At 44.0% G+C, this 18039-nt stretch overlaps 1 protein-coding gene across 1 annotated transcript in view; it reads left to right on the forward strand.

Moving 5' to 3' along the window:
- Window positions 1–18039, forward strand: part of SETD1B (SET domain containing 1B, histone lysine methyltransferase) — a 64846-nt gene that overhangs the window by 43050 nt on the left and 3757 nt on the right. The window contains exons 8-15 of the mRNA XM_054006599.1: window positions 116–289; window positions 1740–1827; window positions 4985–5202; window positions 5665–5800; window positions 6426–6863; window positions 8954–10516; window positions 15710–15876; window positions 17443–17574. Coding sequence (XP_053862574.1) covers window positions 116–289; window positions 1740–1827; window positions 4985–5202; window positions 5665–5800; window positions 6426–6863; window positions 8954–10516; window positions 15710–15876; window positions 17443–17574 — 2916 coding nt within the window. The remainder of the gene's footprint in view (window positions 1–115; window positions 290–1739; window positions 1828–4984; window positions 5203–5664; window positions 5801–6425; window positions 6864–8953; window positions 10517–15709; window positions 15877–17442; window positions 17575–18039) is intronic.

Here is an 18039-nt window from a genome sequence, read left to right on the forward strand (position 1 = left end):
AGAAGCTAAAGCCTGAATAGGTGATGGTCCTTCCCCGAGGTATTCAAGGCATTTCCAATGTTTGCATACCCACCAGGGTGGTGTTACCTCTTTAAATGTTGTTTCTTTTATGCAGGCATCGCTCACTCCAGTGAAGTCTGGCGAAAATAAAGATGAGGAAAAACCAAAGCCAAAGGATCGAATTACATCCTGCCTCCTGGAGAACTGGAACAAAGGAGAAGGGCTAGGCTACGAGGGAATTGGTTTGGGCATTGGGTTACGAGGGGCCATTCGGCTGCCATCTTTCAAGGTATGAGTTAGAAAACAATAGCAGTCTTCCCTGGCTGAGCAATCAGAGTATAGATGCTGCCTTCCTTTTTCCATCCAGATCCCCGCACACCAACACTCTCACTTTTCTACTGTTTCTTGTCTAACAACCTCCCTCGCTTTTAATATAACCTGTAATCTTTGGGAAGGGGGATCCCTACTCCTTAGTGTCAGTTTCTCTTAACCTTTTGACAGTGACCTGTATTAGGAAACAAAGTTTCAGCACTGCTGGAAAAAACAGAGTTTCTGCTAGGCTGGGTTATATGCAGTTACCAGTCAGCGTGGAAGAGACAATGCAGCTTTAAACCGTTTTAGATCAAGAGGTGGACTTGGCATAGGTGTTGAGAATGTAACACTGTTTACATCAGTGGGTTGTCACCTATTTACACAAGAGTGGAATTTGGGCCTAGGTCCCTTTGTAACACAGTTCAAGCATTTTTTGCCAGGCTTTTAATTCATGTTAGCAGAAACAATTCTGGATTTTACACGTGTCCATTTTAAAATGTGACTGGGGGTGGAGGAGTTGAGTTAGAAGACTGCTTGCAAAATATGCTTGCCCCACTGTGTCTCTGATTAACCAGTCTGGATATTAAATGCTGCAAGCAATATGCAAAGTATGAAAAATGCACAGTCCCCTGCGCAGAGTGAGACCAAGACCAAGCTGGTTATCTTATTAGATTATTATTTCTATCTTATGTTAGAAGAAAGAGAGATGAGAGCAATGGAGTGGAGCATACCTAAATTCCTGAAGTTTGAAACTCTACATTTCCTTTGATGCTTTGTAGTTATGGTGGCTGAACCTTAATGCCTGGAAGGTTTCACTGCCCCTCTTTGAGTTAACCAAATTGGACAGGAAGTCTTTTCCAAAAGAATCGTGGCATTTCTGCCACCGGTCAAGAGGCAGAAGCATGGGGAAATGGACAGTGGTTTGGTGAGAAGAGTGAGCTGTAATTAATTCACTTTTCTGAACTTACTTTGGCTCTGCAATACTTTTAAGTAAAGATTCAAGGGTGTCTTCAAGTCCTAACTTAAAGCTAACCTTGCTTTGAAATTTCTTTAGCTGTCTCAACTTCCCTGCTTTAGCAACCAGTTTGTCAGTTTAACTGTGTTGCTCGGGCGTATGGGAAATCCCTGAGTGACATAGTTATACTGAGCTAACCTCCAGCATAGACAACACTATGTTGATAGGAGAGCTCCTGTCGACAAAGCTACTGCCCCTCACAGAGGTGGGTTTATTATGCTGACTGGAGAGCTCTCTCCCCTTGGCATAGAGCATCTTCATCAGCTGCTCTACAGTGTTGCAGCTGCAGCACTTCTAGTGTAGACTAGCCCTTAGTTATGCTAGCGAAGTAAAGCAGCTGGGATCTGCTTGGAAAGTTGGTTTCTTCAATTCTACTACCTTTTTAGAAATGCTAATTCTGTTCTTTGTTCAGGTGAAGAGAAAGGAGCCGCCTGAAGCTGCCTCAGCAGGAGATCAGAAGAGAATCAGGCCCTCCACCTCTGTTGATGATGAAGATGAAGGTTTGCAATCCACATTTAATTGATACACAAGTGTGAATACAAACCATACAAAAACTGAATTCCTTTCAGCTTCTCAGCAGCACATTCCCTCCCAGTTAGACACACATTCAAGAATTTGAGCCAAAATTCAATCGACCTTAAAACTCTGATCAGCTCGGTGACCTGCTCTGGATTGTGCTCCTTTAAATTTACTGTGACCAGGAAATGTAAGACCCAGGGTTTATGCATAACTTTACCATATTTTTGTTCCACTGCTGCAGAGCCAGTCAGCCAGCAGAGGGAGCTCAGGTTAGTTTAGCAAGCACATTCCAGAGCTGTGTTTATCTTACCCATATCAAGGCCATTATGGAAGTAAGTAAGAGAAAGCCAATTTGGTTTGGATTTCATTTAAAAAAAAAAAAGTAATTTATTTATGAAATTTGGAAGGGAAAGTCTATTTTAAAATATTTTAACTCTTTTAAAAGTTTACTCCAAACAGTGCAGAGTAAAAATAAGATGATAAATAAAGGTCAGTTGAGGATCTCTTTAAGACTAATGTGCAGTTTACTAGCCCATATAAACTTGATCCTTGATCCTAACAGCTGCTCGTGCAGCCAAAGTAAAGAAGAGGGTTTATAAATCAAGCTTATTTAAGTAGTTCTAAACATTTAAGAACCAGAATGTACTTTAGAGGTGGCTGTGAGGACAGATGCTTAGTTTCAATAAACAAAGAATTCCATCACGCAATCTAAAGTTTAAAACAAACGCCCAGTTCTTGCTGTGTTCACACCAGTTAGTGTGTGATTGGGGGTGGAGGGGTAAAGGAAGGACTCCCTCCAAATATTAATCCTTGGGTTCTTCCTTCCCTATCTGATTAGTGAAGCAACACAAAGTATGTGTGCTGCCCCATATACCAGGTACATAAATGGCCAGTGCTCCAGTGTAACACTGGTCCTTCAAGCACCATTGAGATTACAGTCATCGGCAGTTAAAGGGCTAAATGTTTTAAGGCTCTCCAAGCCCCAAGAAGCTTGTATTTAACCCTAACATAATGAAAAGGGCTTTATCACCTTTACTCTTCCCTGGATAGTAGACCCTATTTTTACTCCTTTACCTCTGCTGGGACTTATTCTGAAGCACACACCAAAATTTAATCCCTTTCTGAGGATAGCAGCATCTCTCTCTTCTTCAGGAGCAAATCAGGTCAGAACTAGGCAGAATAAACCCCCTAGCTCTAGCGTGAGGACCTTCCTATTGAACGGGAGTTTCGGCAAGACCCTGCCCCACAGAGTGGAGTCACCTAGCAATCCTACAAGCACCACACTCCAAACACAGGCCCTGCTTTTTCTAGACATCGTTTTCTGTTTTTGCTGAATAACGGGGGCTTTGTGCTTGGTTTTAGGGTGCTCTTCCAGTTGCACTCCTGCAAATGCTTGCAATTAAAATATAAGGAACCCAGAGGAGGTTGCTGCTCCCAATGATAGCAGCTTTCCACTCTCCTTTTACAGACCCTTCTGGCTTCCCCTGTACAGAACCCCAAACCCTATGTGTGGCAATGTACTGTTCGTCAGCTGCACCCGCATTTAACCCTATCATTGCTGCCATTTTCCAAATTTCAGACCAAAGAAAGGTTAGAAGGCTGGTTGTCAGTCTCCAGCCTACAAAGGGTTAACATTATATCCATGTACAAAGGGCCCATTGATCCTCAGGGATTCAATACAGCAGCAGTTCAGTGAGGAATCAAGTCAATAAGTGGGGTCCGGTTGACAAAATAATGTGGAAGAAAAGTCTGGTTGGGAGTGGGCCATTAAGCAGGTTGATGTTTATTGAGGCTGACTTTTGATTTTTGGTGCCTTTTGGCCCCTTCGATCATGGTATCCTTGTGAATGAAAAAATCCCAGCTCCTGTATTTAACATACAGCTGGTCACGGTGTCCGGGTGGGGGTGGGGCAGGGGGAAAATGTCAAAATTCTGGGCTTCCTTCAGGGTTTTGTTTGATGGATGGTGGTACTCCTCTTCCGCTCCTCTCTCGTTGCTGTCCTTGCCACCCCCCTCTTTCCCCCAATACACCTTCACAACAGGAAGTGATCTTGGCTTCAGTTACCACCTTCTTGCTGACGACTCTCAGATTTGCTTTTCTTCCCCGACCTGCTTCACTCTCTCCAACCCTGCATCCCACTTTGTCTGGCTGACGTCTCCTCATGGGTGTCTTGCCACTACACTTAAAATTAGCAGGGCCAAAACTATGCTCTTCCGCCCTCTTCCCTTTTTCTCTCCCCTTCCTCTGACACAGTTGATGGCACCAGCATCCTCCCAGTTACTCAACAAGTCGCTGACGTGAATGCTGCCACTACTCTGGCCTCTCTGAAATCCCACACTCCCAGGTCTTCCATCACATGCCTTTGTTCTGTATGCGCACTCCTAAAACGCTTGTTCAGGCTCTTGCATTCTCCTATCTTCACTACTGCAGCTGCCTCCACTCTGTCCTTTGTGCTCCACCTTGTCCTCTCTAAGTCCATTCAGATATCCACCTGTTCATCACTCTGACCATGTCACTCGTCTCTTTGAATCCCTCTGCTGGCTCCTTCTTCGCCACTGCCCTTTTCTGCCCTTACCTTTAGGGTTCTTTACAACACAGTCCCCTTTCCACTTACTGCTCCTGTCTCTTATTTGTGTCACCTCACCCAATCTGCTGTGCCGGGTTTGTCAGCTGTGACCACCCATTTCTCCACAAGCGTCTTCTCTCTCTTCCACGCTGCCACTTACGCATGGAACGTGTGCCCCAAACCAGTCTATAAAGCCACTCCCCCATCCTCCAATAAATCGCTCCTCAAGACACACTTCTGATGGAAAGCCTGTGATAAATTGCCAACTCATAATGGCTACGTAAATGGCCACTAGGTATGACTGAGATCCTTAATATTTCTTGTTCGCCCTCCTCATTTCCTCCTTTTATTTGTTACACCCCCTTGTTGTGCCTTGCCTTAAATCAGAATGTAAATTCTTTGGGGTAGGGACTATCTCTTGCATAGTACAGTAGAGTTTTGATCCTGATTGGAACCTTTGACCACTGCTATAATACTATTAATAATAATGTTATGAGATTACCCATGATAGTTGAATCCTTGACATCATGATGTTTTGATTACAATTCTCGTCTCTTCTTTCCCCCCATCAGAGTCAGAAAGGGACAGAGACATGTCTGATGTTACTTCAGACCTGTCTAAGAAGGATGCAGAAGCAGTAGGCCTCCGAAGGAGACCAGCAAGGCCATTGGAGCTAGACAGTGAGGGGGAGGAAGGAGATGAGACTTCAGGTAAAGAAGAAGAATCCTGTTCTGAAAAGGAAGACGAGCAGGAGGAAGAGGGAGGATTGGTGAAAGCAGCACCTGGCAAGGTATTTTTTCCCCCCGTGCATCACATAATTAAACTGTGGAACTCTCTAACCCCAAGTCTCCAGCTCTAATCACTAGACTACACTTATGAATTAGTGTAGTTAGAGTAGCTTAGATAAAATTATATGGGCTACTTTTCCTGAGATTTGATGACATAATTTACTCACCAGCTCAAAACAAATTCCTCTTCCCATCCCCATTGTATACTATTACAAACTTAATGTCTTACAGAGGTGGGCAAACACGGTCTTTTAATTTGCCTTTTATTTGATTTTATTGGGACACAACTTTTGAGAGTCTGCACTGATGCACATTGAATTGTGCATCCAGAATTATTGTCTGTTTAAGTTTATTTACTATTGCTGTGGTATTTGAGATTTTGGTGTATTTATTCAAGCCAATACAGAAAATCAACATATTTTTCTAAAGTTGTCATTAAAATACTAAAATATTTACTGCCAAAGGAGGAAGACGAGGAGGAGGAGGAGGAAGACGAGGAAGAGGAGGAGGAAGATGCTGACGAAGAGGAGGAAGAAGATGAAGATGAAGAAACAGGAGTAGAAACAAGTGAAAAGGAAGATGAGCAGGACTCTGAAGAAGGTATGCAGTCTTACTAGAAACAAAGTAAACTTTAGCTTCTGGTCAGGTCCACATTTTTGTTCCAGTAGAATTGCTCACCTCTAGGCCAATTCTTAAGCTTGTATTCCCGCTTAAGTATCTATAATAGGATTGCTATCCTTGAACTGGTTCTAACTTTGTGCATATTGGAGTTTACAGCACTGGGTTATAACAATAACATCCCACCAAATCAAAAATTGAGAATAAAATTTGATTTTAAAATATACTGTAAATCCCCCATTTGCATCTCCAGCTCGCACCAATTGCCACTTTTAACAGCGCAGAGAATAGTTTCCCCACGTGCTCTCATCCATGCTCACTACCAGGGCACAAGCAGACACCAATGTTTCCCATGCTATCTAGAAGCTCTTCTCTGGGAGCACAGAGCTTCAGAGGAGAACAGTTTTGTTTGATGTCGTTCAAGAAAAAATATTTCCCCACACTGATTTTTCTTCTAAAAGTGAGCTATATTTTTGTCTAAAGAAACCCTTGAAAATCAGGAGGAAATCCCCAAAAAACCCTATCCAGGGGATTAATTTCTGTAGTTTCACATGATTGTTTAATGAAGTCATAAAAGGACAATAATAATAACATCTTATCCTTGCAGAAGATGTAGTGAGTCCCACATCTTCCAAAGCCGAAGCTGAATCATCAGATGAAAGTGAGGACTCCTCAGAATTTGAGTCGAGTTCTGACTCGGATGAGGAAGAGGAAGAGGAGGAGGAGGAGGAAGAGGTGGCGGCTGAAGACCAAGATAGAGAAGCCATGGCTGCTGAAATAGAGCTTGAGTCTGCTAGTCATGAACTAGCAGATGAAGAAAAAGAGACCATCCTGGAGCTGTTTCCAGTGGACGACTATATGGAAGCAACAAGCCTGGCACTAGAGGCACCAGCTATGGCAGTAAAAGAGGAAGAGATGGAAGAAAACAAGCAACGGGAAGATGAAAGTAGTGAAGTGCCAGAGGAATCTACTGCTGCTGAAGGTTTGGTGGTCACGGAGAGAGACCAGGAAGTAAAGCTAATGCCGTCCCCTATAGGTGTAGCAGGTACAGTGTGTTAATGTATTTTGTCAACTGTTGCTGTAGTATCAAAGTACAGTATTCTCACAGCATCCAATTGTGCATATTTTCAGTGCCCCTCTTCTCCTTTCCTCCTCCTTATCTCCCCAATAATTGGTCGGTCCTGGAGATGGCCTCTCCGGGGAAGGAGGTCTGGATTGAGCTCTTGATCATCTGGTAAGGTGTTCTGCAGCTGGAGTTCTGCTGCTGAAAATGCTCTGTGCATTGCACCCAAGAGTCTTATCCTAGCCAGTTTAGTGGCAGTGTCCTTCTGGAGCATAACTGTCTTAGGGCATGTCTACACTGTAATAAAAAACCCATGGCACGGAATCTCAGAGCCCAGGTCAGTGGGCTTTGGCAGGAGGGCTGTAAACTTGCAGTGTGGACATTCAGCTTCAGACTGGAACCTGGTCTCTGAGACCCCGCGAAGGGGGCTGGGGGTGGGGTTGTGTCTCAGAGCCCAGGCTCCAGCGTGAGCCTGAACATCTAAACTGCTATTGTTAGCCCCACAGCATGAGCCCAAGGCAGCTGACCCAGGCTCTAAGACTCAGTGCTGAGGGTGTTTTGTCACAGTCTAGACATACCCTTAGGGGGGTGTGAATGAATAAGTGGCCTATGAGGTACCATAGAATCAATCTATGAGGTGCCTTGTAGATGAGCACTAGGACTCTAAATTTAACGACAGCCAGGAAATGGCTCCTTTAGTGCTTTGGTTCTAAAGGGGCTGTGTGGCTGGGGAATGGAAAGAGACACTTAACAGGGCTTGAGGGGGGTGGAATCGCAGACCTACATTAGGGGTTTTTCACTTAGCTCCCTTGTAAATGAACATTTGTCACAGCATTGACAGGAGAAGGAAATTGGTCTTCTGGTGTCTTCCTTAAATTCACAGAGTTATATGTTATGTGTGAAGACAACCTCCAGGGGATTTTTTAAAACTGTTATTAAAATAGGAGCGAGGTGGGTAAAGCTTGACAATCTACAGGCGGTGCAAAATGCCACCATGGGGGGGACTGGATTCTGCTCCCTGCTCAGCCATTTGCTCCTGGGCTGCCATGGGACTCGGAAGCTCTGTGCTGGCCATAGGCTCACCACTTGGGGACAGAGAAGGAACTACTTTCTAGAACAAGCTCTTGGGGAGGAGGGAGAGTCTCTGATACATTCTGGAGACAGCCACATTCTGCCACAGGGAAGGTTGCTCTGATGTAGGGAATCTTCATTAGAGGTGGCATATTAGAATGCAGGAGAAATCTATAGTCTTATCATTGGTGCTTCCTATCAAGACATCCCAATGCAATTGCTCAAGAGTGAAATGAGTCAGACCTCCCTGCAAAGATCAGTAATCCCAGTATCACATTTGCTCCTTAGCATAGACCTGGGAGAACGCTCCGACTGGCCAGACATTTCCACATTCCTTCCTTTTTCCTCTTGAAAATGTTATTTCAAGCTGCCTCATAGATTGAGTGTTGGTTCCTTTTGGCCCTAGGCCCTACGGAGGTAAATAAAATACGAACAAATGAGAGTGTTACAGCTAGAGTAGCATATACATTGCCTCAGTGATACCAACTGAGTGTATCCACATTTAATTACAGGGGTCTCCCATTTCTTCCATGTTATGTTCAAGAGCATTACGCTTCCACTTTGCTCCGTTGCCATTCTTGCTGGCCCTCCAGTTAATTTACTACCTCCTGGAAAAAAACAAAACTTAAGGACAGCTCAAGGCTTTTACAGCCTACTTACTAACAGCCTTTCCCCAATAATTCACTCATGTTTTTTATGGCAGTAAGAAGCCAGCCAAGTTTTTTGTAAGCAAAGCGTTTTGTAAGCTGGAAACCTTGGTTCTAGCCTCTAGAGTAGCTAGCCCCCAGATTAATAGTATGTTTTCTGGTGGTCTATTAGGGATAACTGTGGTCACTTCAGGGTCCTAATTACTCTCCTCTCTACCCTTCCAAAATGGGAAGTGGCAGTTTTTAAAGCCTCCCAGGGGATATGAGCTGGTTTTGTAATTGCAGCATCTTTAACATGCACACACTGGGAAATGATTAGGAACTGAATGGAGCTCGTTCTGTTTTTCTCTCCAGTGGAAGAGTCTGAACTGGATATTGAGCTGGAGTCTAAGGTATTAGAGGGTCCAAAGCCTGAATCTCAAGATGAAGAAGAGAATCTCTGTCTCCCAGCACCAGAGGGGGTATTTGAAGAACCTCTACCCAGTAAGAGTCGCTTCTTCAGTAAGTCTGATGATAGTGACTTAGAAGCCCGAGTTACAGGAAAACTACTATCCACAGCAGAGGAGGAGGAGGAGAGACTGCCTTGGACTCCTGGACGGGACATAGCGGTCCATTCGGATTCTGATACTCCCATACTTCCAGCGCATAAGGTGCCACCCTCTACACTTCCCCTTCCAGCAACGCCTAGTAAAGAAGAACCTTTACTCCCTCCAGAAAATTTCCCTGAACAGTTAACTGTGACCAAAACAGCTCTGGAAGAGGAGCTTCCTAGGACTCCAGGGCGGGATATTATGGCCAAGTCTTCACATGGCTTTGCAAAGTCACAGAGTACAGACACTATTCCAGCCACCCCTGGAAGTGATGCTCCTCTTACGGGAAGCAGCTTGACTTTAAGTTCCCCTCAAGTCCCAGGCAGCCCTTTTTCATATCCATCCCAGTCTCCTGGGATTAATAGTGGCATTCCTCGGACTCCTGGGAGGGATTTTAATTTCACGCCTACTTTCCCAGAGCCTGGTGCAACTCTTCCTTGCCTTCTGTCTGGCAAGAAACCATCAGAAGATGAGCCAGAGGAGAAATGTTTTAAAGAACCTCTTAGTGCTTCTCGAACGGTCAGCATGAACAGTGTTCCCTCCCCAATTCCCTTTGCTAGCCCTCCAGAAACTGATTTCCACACAGACATAGATTTGCCACCTGACGAGCCAGTATCTGTAGCAGCCCTGCCATGTGTGCCAGTGGATGGAAAAACATCCATAGAGGAGAGCAAGGTAGCCGTGAAATCCGTTTTGCTCTCCCCAGAAGCGCCTACTGTCTCTCTTCCTCTCCCTCTTCCTCCTACTCCTTCCTCTCTGCCCACCAAAAGGAAACCAGGCCGGCCGAAACGATCGCCTCCTTCGGTCCTCTCGTTGGAGGCCTATCCCAGCAAAACTTCAGAACCTCCTCCTGTCCCAGTTGCCTTGACTGAAAGTGCTGTTAGCAAAGAGTTGTTGGGCGGGCATCCTGATGCTTTTTATGGACTGAAAGATCCTGAAGCGGTCACCCTAGACTTCAGGAATGACAGCTTCCACGAGAAGGTAACCCCGGAGGCCATAGCAGAGAAACTTCCATTTAAGGAACTAGAGAATCAGTGGAATGAGGACTTCAAAGAAGAGGAGATTCACGTGAAACCTAAAAGACAGTGGCGGAGGCAGAAAAAGACACCTGAGGACATCCCAGTGATTCCTTCCCCTGAATATTCTCCACATCGGCCCCACTTTAGGCCCCGCTCCGAGTTCGAGGAGATGACCATTTTGTATGATATCTGGAATGGAGGAATAGATGAGGAAGATATCAAGTTCATGTGTATCACGTATGATCGCTTGTTACAGCAAGATAATGGTATGGACTGGCTCAACGATACCCTTTGGGTATACCATCCTTATATCCTTTCACACTGAGGTTCTGGATTGAACCTAAAGCATAATGTTTGCCTTGGAAGAGGCAGTGTATTGGTTATTGTTTTAATCATAATTTTCCCCTTATAGGAATACGTATGGATACAGTCAGTGGGGTCAAATATCCCATCTCTTCTGATTCCATGTAAAACATGGTTTCCTCTTCATTTAGAAATGTTCATGTGACGCAGAGTAACAAAAGGTAGGAAATTCAAGGTTCAGGCTGACATTGCATTTTTCATTCTTCATTATTTTTCCCCATTCCAAAGGACATGACTTAAGGGCAGCGTGTTGGCTTAAACTTTTAATCTTCTGCCTTTTTATGGCTTGCGTAATAGCCTTAAAATGCATTTTTTTAATTGATAGAAAATATCCAAAAAGGAGACAAAATTTACTGCACCCCTCACCCCTTTTAGTTTTTGGTATGAAGTCTTTACAAAATCCACTTTATTGAATACCATTTGTCTTCCTCATTTGAAAACTCATTTGCAAAAAATAAATGTTATAAGATTTAAGTAATTGGCATCTACATTAATAGTACTTTACTAGGGAAGGGGATAAGAAGAGGAGAACTGGACAGCTGAGGGTAGGAATGATGGTCCTGGAAAGGAAGGTTTTGTGAGTGTGTGTGTGTATGATGTATTTGGTAATTCGCTTAATGGCGATATTTGAGATAAATTCCTTCCATTAACAAATGTTATTCTAACATGGGGTGGGCATACTTTTTGGCCCAAGGGCCACATCTGGGTATGAAAATTGTATGGCAGGCCATGAATGCTCACGAAATTGGGGGTTGGGGTGTGGGAGGGGGTGAGGGCTCTGGGGTGGGGCCAGAAATTAGGAGTTCAGGGTGCGGGAGGGGGCTCTGGGCTGGGCCAGGGGGTTCGGGTGCGGGGGGGGGAGGGCTCTGGGGTGGGGCTGGAGATGAGGGGTTGGGGTGCAGGAGGGTGCTCTGGGCTGGGATCGAGGGGTTCAGAGGTGGGAGGGGGATCAGGGTTGGGACAGGGGGTTGAGGTGCAGGACGGGGTCAGAGGTGCAGGCTCCAGGCAGCACTAACCTCAAGCAGCTCCCAGAAACAGCGGCATGTCCCCCCCTCTGCCTCATGCGCAGAGGCACAGCCAGGCGCGGCTCTGTGCGCTGCTCTGTCCACAGGCGCCACCCCTGCAGCTCCCATTGGTCGCAGTTCCTGGCCAATGGGAGCTGCGGGGGTGGTACTTGGGGCGGGGGGACAGCGCACGGAGCCCCTTGGCTGCTTCTACACGTAGGAGCTAGAGGGGGGACATGCCGCTACTTCTGGGAGCTGTGCGGAGCAAGGCAAGCCCCCAACCCCATTCCCCGGCTGGAGCGCTGGAGCAGGGCAAGCCCGAGACCCACTCCCCGGCGGGAGCTTGAGGGCTGGATTAAAACTTGATTGTAACTTCCCATCAGTGCATCCAATCCTACTTCATTATAAGATGACTTTATAAAAGTAACTCTACAGGGCTTGGATTTCTTATAACAAGGCATCAAATACAGAGTTGAAGGGCACTTTCAAGTCCATTTGTTTTTGCTAATTCATGCACATGTTTATGGACATATGCTTCCAATCAGACAACAGAATTCTACTTCTACACAGATTCCTTCTTCCAGAAGTGCACATAGTCATGTGTAGAACTGCTACAATCTAAATACACTTGTATGTTAATGCTGCTTTTGAAGTACATTATAAATGTGTGCCCGTCGGGAGGATGCTGATGGAGATTTTATTACAAGAAAAGTCATTTTCAAGGTTTATGAAGGCCGTTATGTCTTGATAGAATACTGACAACTTAAATTGTTTTGAAAAAAAAAACAACTTACCTATGTTAGCACTCCAAGCTGTAGATAGTAAATGAAAATTTGTTAATTTCCTCTTTTGTTTGTTTTTGCATTCTCAGCTTAGACAATTAAACTATGCTCGTTAGCTACACTTTGGGACCAGTCAGTTTCATTTTTCACTCTCTTTTTTTTTTTTTTTACACTAACCCAGTTTGCAAATGCAGAAGATATTTTTTGTTAAAAATAAAAATACTGTTTCTATTACAATTTACGGGGGGAAATCATTCATATATGAAGCTTTTTAGACCTAAAATAGTCATGTGTACAGTAACCTGTTTGCAATGGTTACTTCAAATGCTTACTAATCATAGAATCATAGGACTGGAAGGGACCTCGATTGATCATCTAGTCCAGTCCCCTGCACTCATGACAGAACTAAGTATTATCTAGACCATCCCTGACAGGTGTTTGTCTAACCTCTTCTTAAAAATCTCCAATGATGGAGATTCCACCACCTCCCTAGGCAATTTATTCCGGTGCTTAACCACCCTGATAGTTCGGAAGTTTTTCCTAATGTCCAACCTAAACCTCCCTTGTTGCAATGTCATGTCCCCTCTCAGTCTTCTCTTTTCCAGATTAAACAAGCCCAATTTTTTCATTCTTCAATCTAGGTCATGTTTTCTAGACCTTTCATCATTTTTGTTGCTCTTCTCTGGACTTTCTCCAATTTGTCCACATCTTTCCTGAAATGTGGTGTCCAGAACTGGACACAATACTCCAGTTGAGGCCTAATCAGCGCAGAGTAGAGCGGAAGAATTACTTCTCGTGTCTTGCTTACAACAATCCTGCTACTACATCCCAGAATGATATTCACTTTTTTTTTGCAACAGCGTTACACTGTTGACTCTCATTTAGCTTGTGGCCCACTATGTCTCCCAGATTCCTTTCCACAGTACTCTTTCCTAGGCAGTCATTTCCTGTTTTGAATGTGTGCAACTGATTGTTCCTTCCTAAGTGGAGTACTTTGCATTTGTCCTTATTGAATTTCATCCTATTTACTTCAGCCCATTTCTCCTGTTTGTGCAGATCATTTTGAATTATAATCCTATCCTCCAAAGCACTTGCAACCTCTCCCAGCTTGGTATCATCCACAAACTTTATAAATGTACCCTCTGTATCATTATCTAAATCATTGATGAAGATATTGAACATAACCAGTCCCAGAACTGATCCCTGCTGGACCCCACTCGCTGTGCCCTCCAGGATGACTGTGAACCACTGATAACTACTCTCTGGGAATGGTTTTCCAACCAGTTATGCACCCACCTTATAGTAGCTCCATCTAGGTTGCGTTTCCCTAGTTTGTTTATGAGAAGGTCATGAGAGAGAGACAGTATCAAAAGCTTTACTAAACTCAAGATATACCATGTCTACCGCTTCCCCGCCATCCACAAGGCTTGTTACCCTGTCAAAGAAAGCTATCAGGTTGGTTTGACATGATTTGTTCTTGACAAATCCATGCTGACTGTTACTTATCATCTTATTATTTTCTAGATGTTTGCAAATGTATTACTTAATTATTTGCTCCATTATCTTTCCGGGTACAGAAATTAAGCTGACTGGTCTGTAATTCCCCGAGTTGTCCTTATTTCCCTTTTTATAGATTGGCACTACATTTGCCCTTTTCCAGTCTTCTGGAATCTCTCCCATCTTCCATGACTTTTCAAAGATAATGTTAATGGTTTAGATATCTTCTCAGTCAGCTCCTTGAGCATTCTAGGATGCATTTCATCAGGCCCTGGTGAATTGAAGACATCTAACTTGTTGAAGTAATTTTTAACTTGTTCTTTCCCTATTTTATTATAGTGACAATAAATCCTTGTAGGCAAGGTTTACTGAACTGAAGAGCTTGTTTTAGGGCCATCTGGTGAAAATGAAAATTGGTGTCATAACTGTTTTAATAGTCTTGCAATATGATGTGATATAATAATACTCTGTCCTCCTGTATTGCCTTGACCTAGAACCTCAAAGCACTTAACAAACACTCATGAATCCTTGCCATACCCTTGTATGGGGGGAAAAATCATTATCATTGCAATTGTACAGTTGTGGAAACTGAAGCACAGAGAAGTGAGTTTTGTCACTCAAAGTCAGCTGGGATTGGTGGCAGAGCAGAGAATATAATCTTTTGTTCCCGTCCGCAGCTCCAACCACTGCACAGTGCTGTTTTCTATATAGGTCCATATTAGGGAGAGGAAGGGTGTGGGTGAACATTTAATATTATAACCAAACGAGTCCTAAGTTTTGCTTGGCCAATTAGGAGTTCAGAATGGGCTTTGGAATATCTGCCTGGACCTGATTCTGCTCCTGTGAAAGTCTGGGGAGCTGTGCTACTACGGCTAATCAGGAGCCGGATTTGAGAGAGGGAGCGTTTCCTTGCCCTCTCTAGCACTATATCAAGTGATAATTCTTTGCTGCCGTGATACGTTCGTGGTATCTTGACCACAGTCTGCGATGTTGTGAGGAAGTTCTAGAAACACTACAAGTGGGTGGGAAATGTCATTAAAAACATACAGAGCAAACTGCTTAACCAGGTACTCAGGCGGCTGCTGTGTCTCTGTCCATGGTCATGTACTTTGCCGAAGTCATCTCCCGAACAGCCTTTTCTTGATAGATGGGCCCATTCCCCTCTTCCATTTCATTAGATTTCTTCATTATTCTGTGTTTTAATGTATTTTGCTGTCCCAGAGCATTATAGTGACAAATAAAGAAATGTCTGTTTCTCATGTAGGGATGTGGGGTTGCCCTAAAAACTATTTAATTTTCTGAGCTCATGGAAGGTACCAAATTGTTGGCCCTGGAGGCTGAAGTTCTTTCAGTAGCTATTGATCACGTACAGCATGGGGAACAGCAGTGCTAACTTGTCCCACTACCACTCTGCCCCGTCTTTTACCTTGAGGGATCCAACTCTCGGGGTGAGCAATTAATTTGGTCTTTGTTGCCCGTACAGTCAACTGGCCTCTTTGTGGAGACTGTCAAATAGTGCCAATAGTGATGGTGTCCTTTGTCTACAGGGAAGTAGACTGAGATGCCCAAACTCACTTGACATGGTCACCACGGAACCATTAGATGGAAACCACTTTCATTTGCCGAATCCTAAAACCTGCAAAAAAATGTGCAAACCTTTCCAGTTGCCTGACAGTTAGATTTCCACTTCTCTAGCAGCTTGTTCTGGCAAATGGTCTTAATTTCCTTCTTTCTTTCTTCTTTTTTTTAAGTAGCATTGAAATTGTCCACATGGCTGTAAGAACCAAATACCAAGCAGAGTGTTTTGTTGTCTGATTTCCACGTGTAGCTGGGTTTCTCCTTAACTTAGTTCCACCTACTAGCTTTTCTACCCCGAAGAAGAAGAAGCGGGATGATGGCATGCGGGAACATGTTACAGGTTGTGCACGAAGTGAAGGCTATTACAAAATAGATAAGAAAGACAAACTTAAATACCTCAACAATAGTCGTGCATTTGCAGAGGAGCCACCAGCTGATACACAAGTAAGGAGACTCTCATTGCTGGCTGTTTCCTTGTGTTAGCTGGATTTGTCTTGAAATGTGGTGTTAGTAACTCTCCTCTCTGAGATGGAATTAAGCCAGTGCCCCAGTATGGCTTTCCCTGTTGGAAGTATTGCCTTTCAGATGAGAAATAAAACAGAGATCCTATTGATTCAAGGTCATCAAAGGTCCCTGGCTATTTTCTGTAAGAGTGGGGGTGTCTTCCCCCTGTGTCCTGGCCAAATTCCAATATGGGGAAATGCATTCTGCCTACTTAAATGTCCCTGTTGGTAGAGCTATATATGGTGTCCTTCACCTCCTCTCCTAAACTGTTCTGCGTAGTCACTGGTGTTTTCTCAATGGCTGCTGCATTGCACCCCATTGCAGGGGCATTTCCATGGTGGCAGAAGTGAAGCGATACTTATATACATGTATAGTTTGTCATTCTGGAAGTCCTTTGGGGATTGAGGAACCTGTTTTTCAATATAGATCTAAAATACTTTATTGGGGCTGCGTATACCAAGGTATCATGTTGCAGAGCAAGGAGGTATGATAGAGTGATTAGAGGAATGGAAAGATTTGTACATAAAGAGAGACTGAAGACTCATAGACTCTAAGGTCAGAAAGGGACCATCATGATTATTTAATTTGACCTTCTGCACATTGCAGGGCACAGAACCTTTCCCACCCTCTCCTGTAATAGACCCGTTACCTCAGAAACTGCGACTGTTTAGTTAGAGAGGGGAGGTGATAGAGGTAATCAAATTAATCAGTGACATAGAGAAGGCAAATCAAGTGCTCCTATTTACCTTTTCTCATGATGAAAGAACAAGGGGGCATTTTGTGAAATTGAAAGTTATTGAATCTAAAACTGATCAAATGAAATATTCTTTTACACAAAGCATAACTAACCTACTGAAGTAATTTCCAGAAGGTGTCAGTAAGGCCAAGAGTTTAGTGTAGTGTATTCAAGACAGGATTAGATTTTCTATGGATATGAGAAACTCCACAATTATATTAGATAGGATAAAAAAAAAATCTCGTTAGAAGGGATATAAGACCTCGTGCTGCAAGGGAACAGCCAACCACTGACTGACTAGGATTAGGAAGAAACTTACCTCTAAGAGCAACTTACTCAGTATGTGTCTACTATGAAGGTTTTGCACCTTCCTCCAAAGCATCTGGTAGTGGCCACTGTCAGAGACCAGATACTGGGCTACATAGATCACTGGCAACTGACCAGTTGATCAAGTCTTACAATTTCTGTGTTCTGTGGCAGAGTTGGAAGTAGAACCCAGGAGTCCAGACGCTCTTAACCTGCCTTACCTAGTAGACCATGCTGCAAATATACTGTAGGGAGGAGTTTTTCACTAGCCAGGGCAGACTGTGTTAACTAATCCAATGGTTTCTACTCTGAGTCTGTGCTGAGATATGTACTGCCTGTGTGAGGATATGCATCAAACTCACTGGCTCAGCTTTCATCTCTCACTTGTCTCTAAGAGGTGTACAAATGGGTTGCCCCAGATCTTTTTAAATTGCAACTCCTAAACTGTTCTTCCTCGTTTGCAGGGAATGAGCATCCCTGCCCAACCTCATGCTTCCACCCGGGCTGGCTCTGAGAGGAGGTCAGAGCAACGCAGGCTTCTCTCATCCTTCACTGGTAGCTGTGACAGCGACCTACTCAAATTTAACCAACTGAAGGTACGTCACGCAACCAGATTTTTATTCTGTGAATTGGAGAGCACAGGTCGGGTGCTGGTTAGGAATAAGCTAAGGCAAGGCCAACTAAAAGCCACAGATCCATGGCAAAACATGTTGTTTATAAATCTAGCAATGATGCCATATATTTCCTTATCACATTAAACTGTGTAGTATTCCATAGCAGTATGTCTGGGAGCAAGAGCTACTTAGTACAATATGTCCAGTGGCTTCAACTGCATGAACAAGGGGGTTGATAATGGGACAAAGAGAGTCCTCTGTAAATTGTGGGGTCCGAACTAGTTCAGGTCAGTAGTAACCAGAAGTAGTTACCATCTGATGGCTGTGTAGCCTGTGTGAAATTAGATGGTGATCTCTGTCCAGTTCCTACTGGACAGGTATTCACATCACAAAAACCTCCTCCACATTTGGGCACCCTTATTCGTTGTCTCAGTGAAGGTTTGGGAG

The sequence above is a fragment of the Malaclemys terrapin genome, chromosome 16 (genome assembly GCF_027887155.1).
Source record: "Malaclemys terrapin pileata isolate rMalTer1 chromosome 16, rMalTer1.hap1, whole genome shotgun sequence".
In the NCBI taxonomy this organism is placed as follows: Eukaryota; Metazoa; Chordata; order Testudines; family Emydidae; genus Malaclemys; species Malaclemys terrapin.